The sequence below is a fragment of the Fulmarus glacialis genome, unplaced genomic scaffold (assembly GCF_000690835.1).
Source record: "Fulmarus glacialis isolate BGI_N327 unplaced genomic scaffold, ASM69083v1 scaffold28749, whole genome shotgun sequence".
Lineage (NCBI taxonomy): Eukaryota > Metazoa > Chordata > Aves > Procellariiformes > Procellariidae > Fulmarus > Fulmarus glacialis.
This window is the reverse complement of record NW_009235654.1, coordinates 1,221-3,054: the sequence shown is the minus strand read 5'-3', so window position 1 is coordinate 3,054 and position 1,834 is coordinate 1,221. Positions and strand designations below refer to the sequence as shown.

Here is a 1,834-nt window from a genome sequence, read left to right as displayed (position 1 = left end):
CAAGGGGGGGGGGGGCACACGGCCATGCCCTGGTTACTGCAGCTCAACAGTTTATGGTCCCTTGGTGGCTATGGGCTGTGTACAGCAACTGAACACTGGCGTGGGCACGAGCCCTGTTCTGCAGCGGGGCAGCCCTGGGTGCCCTCCAGGGCCTCCCAAGGAGAGGACAGGCATCTCTGCGAGGACTGGATGGGAGTTTGGGAGGCCGGGCAGATGCGTGTCCGCGTAGGCTCTTGCGTGGCGGGGCTGTGCCGTGACCTGTGGTTCTTCCCCCCAGGTGAGAAGCCCTATAAATGCACATGGGAAGGCTGCGACTGGCGCTTTGCCCGCTCCGACGAGCTGACCCGGCACTACCGGAAGCACACGGGTGCCAAGCCCTTCAAGTGCCTAGCCTGCGGCCGGTGCTTCTCCCGCTCCGACCATCTGGCTCTCCACATGAAGCGGCACCAGAACTAGGAGCCGCCTACGTTTGCCACTTCTCCAAGAGCAGCTGAAACTCTTTTCTTTTCCGAGGGGCCTCTCCTCTTCTCGTACGTAGGAACAAACCCATGCTGTGATCAACCGGCAGGGCAGGGGTGGCCGGCAAGCCCCCTCTGCAAACCCTGTTCCCAACTGTTTTTGGTTTTAAAAGAAATCTCATTAAAAAAGAGTTATAATTACAGACTGATCTTATGACGAGGCTCCCGATGGCACTGGGGTGATGGACCTTGGATTCCAAAGGGCTTTCTTCCAGCAAACCTGCTATTTATTTGTCACTCAGGAGCGACTGTCCTTCGTGTCTCAAGCTCTTTAGGACTTTTTTTACCCCTTTCAGGGCGGTGCCTTTGGTGAGCCCAAGGAGGATTGTGACGGGTTGGTAGCCTGGCTGTGCGTGAGAGGTCTCACTTCAAACTGTCGGTGCAATCCTCTTGGACTGCCCCATGGCGTGGCCGTGGATGTGGCACCTCTGACGTGCGAGAACAGGAGCGCATGCCCAGGGCTGTTTGGGTTGACAATCCCAGTCTCTGTGGGGGCATAGAAGAAAGGGCCTATGACATACTCACCTGACGTGCCTTCAAGCAAGGGACAGCACAAAAGCAGATGACAAAAGCCATCATATGAGTCCCATTGAGCCCACCTGTGGTTTCCTGGCAGCCAGCTCACTCGGGGCTGCAAATATCTGCCCTGCTTGGCCAGGTTTTTTGGTTGTGTCCTTAGCATTTCTGCTTCCAAGATGAGTTTTGACTTCAGGTGTCTCTGGGAGGACCAGCATGGGTCTTGAAGCCTCCTAGGGGACTGCAAAAAAGCCACCGATAAAGCTCTGGCTTCCCAGAATACACTGTGCCTTTCTCCAAAAAGCACTGGGCAGGCTCTGCTCATGCCTTGAACACGCACACAAGGAATCAGTCATCGCCAATCACACCTGTCTTTTGCTGTTGCCGTTTCATCACGTTCAGACAGAAAAGAAAAAAAGAAAAAAGCATCTTTGAAACAAATTCCAATAAATCCTGCTGTTCAGATTGTAATCATGTTACCTACCTCACAGGTTCACCACCTTGGGCTCCGTAAAGCACCTTCCCTCTTCTTCTGTAGGGTGCTGTGACGTGTGGGACACATCAACCATTCTTCAAAGTCTACCGGGGGTTAAACTTAGGCAGAACAAGAACCAGGCCATGCCAGTTTAAACAGCAGCCATGCAGGTAATAAATAAATCAGGAACAAATAATGGACCCGGTGCGTTCAACAGAATATTGATTTCCCCCACCTTGTCCTCCTCTTTTATTCTTCCTTGAACAAATTTAAGTAGCGTGCAGACTGATGCGCATCTGCAGTGTGAACTGAAAGGCCACGCTGA

At 53.2% G+C, this 1,834-nt stretch overlaps 1 protein-coding gene across 2 annotated transcripts in view; it reads left to right on the top strand.

The window, feature by feature from the left end:
* The window catches only part of LOC104082848 (Krueppel-like factor 5), a 7,860-nt gene extending 7,404 nt beyond the window's left edge, over positions 1 to 456 (top strand). For both annotated transcript variants that reach the window (XM_009586106.1, XM_009586105.1), the window contains one exon: positions 278 to 456. In XM_009586106.1, the coding sequence (XP_009584401.1) occupies positions 278 to 456 (179 nt within the window). The remainder of the gene's footprint in view (positions 1 to 277) is intronic.
* The last annotated feature ends 1,378 nt before the right edge of the window (positions 457 to 1,834 follow it).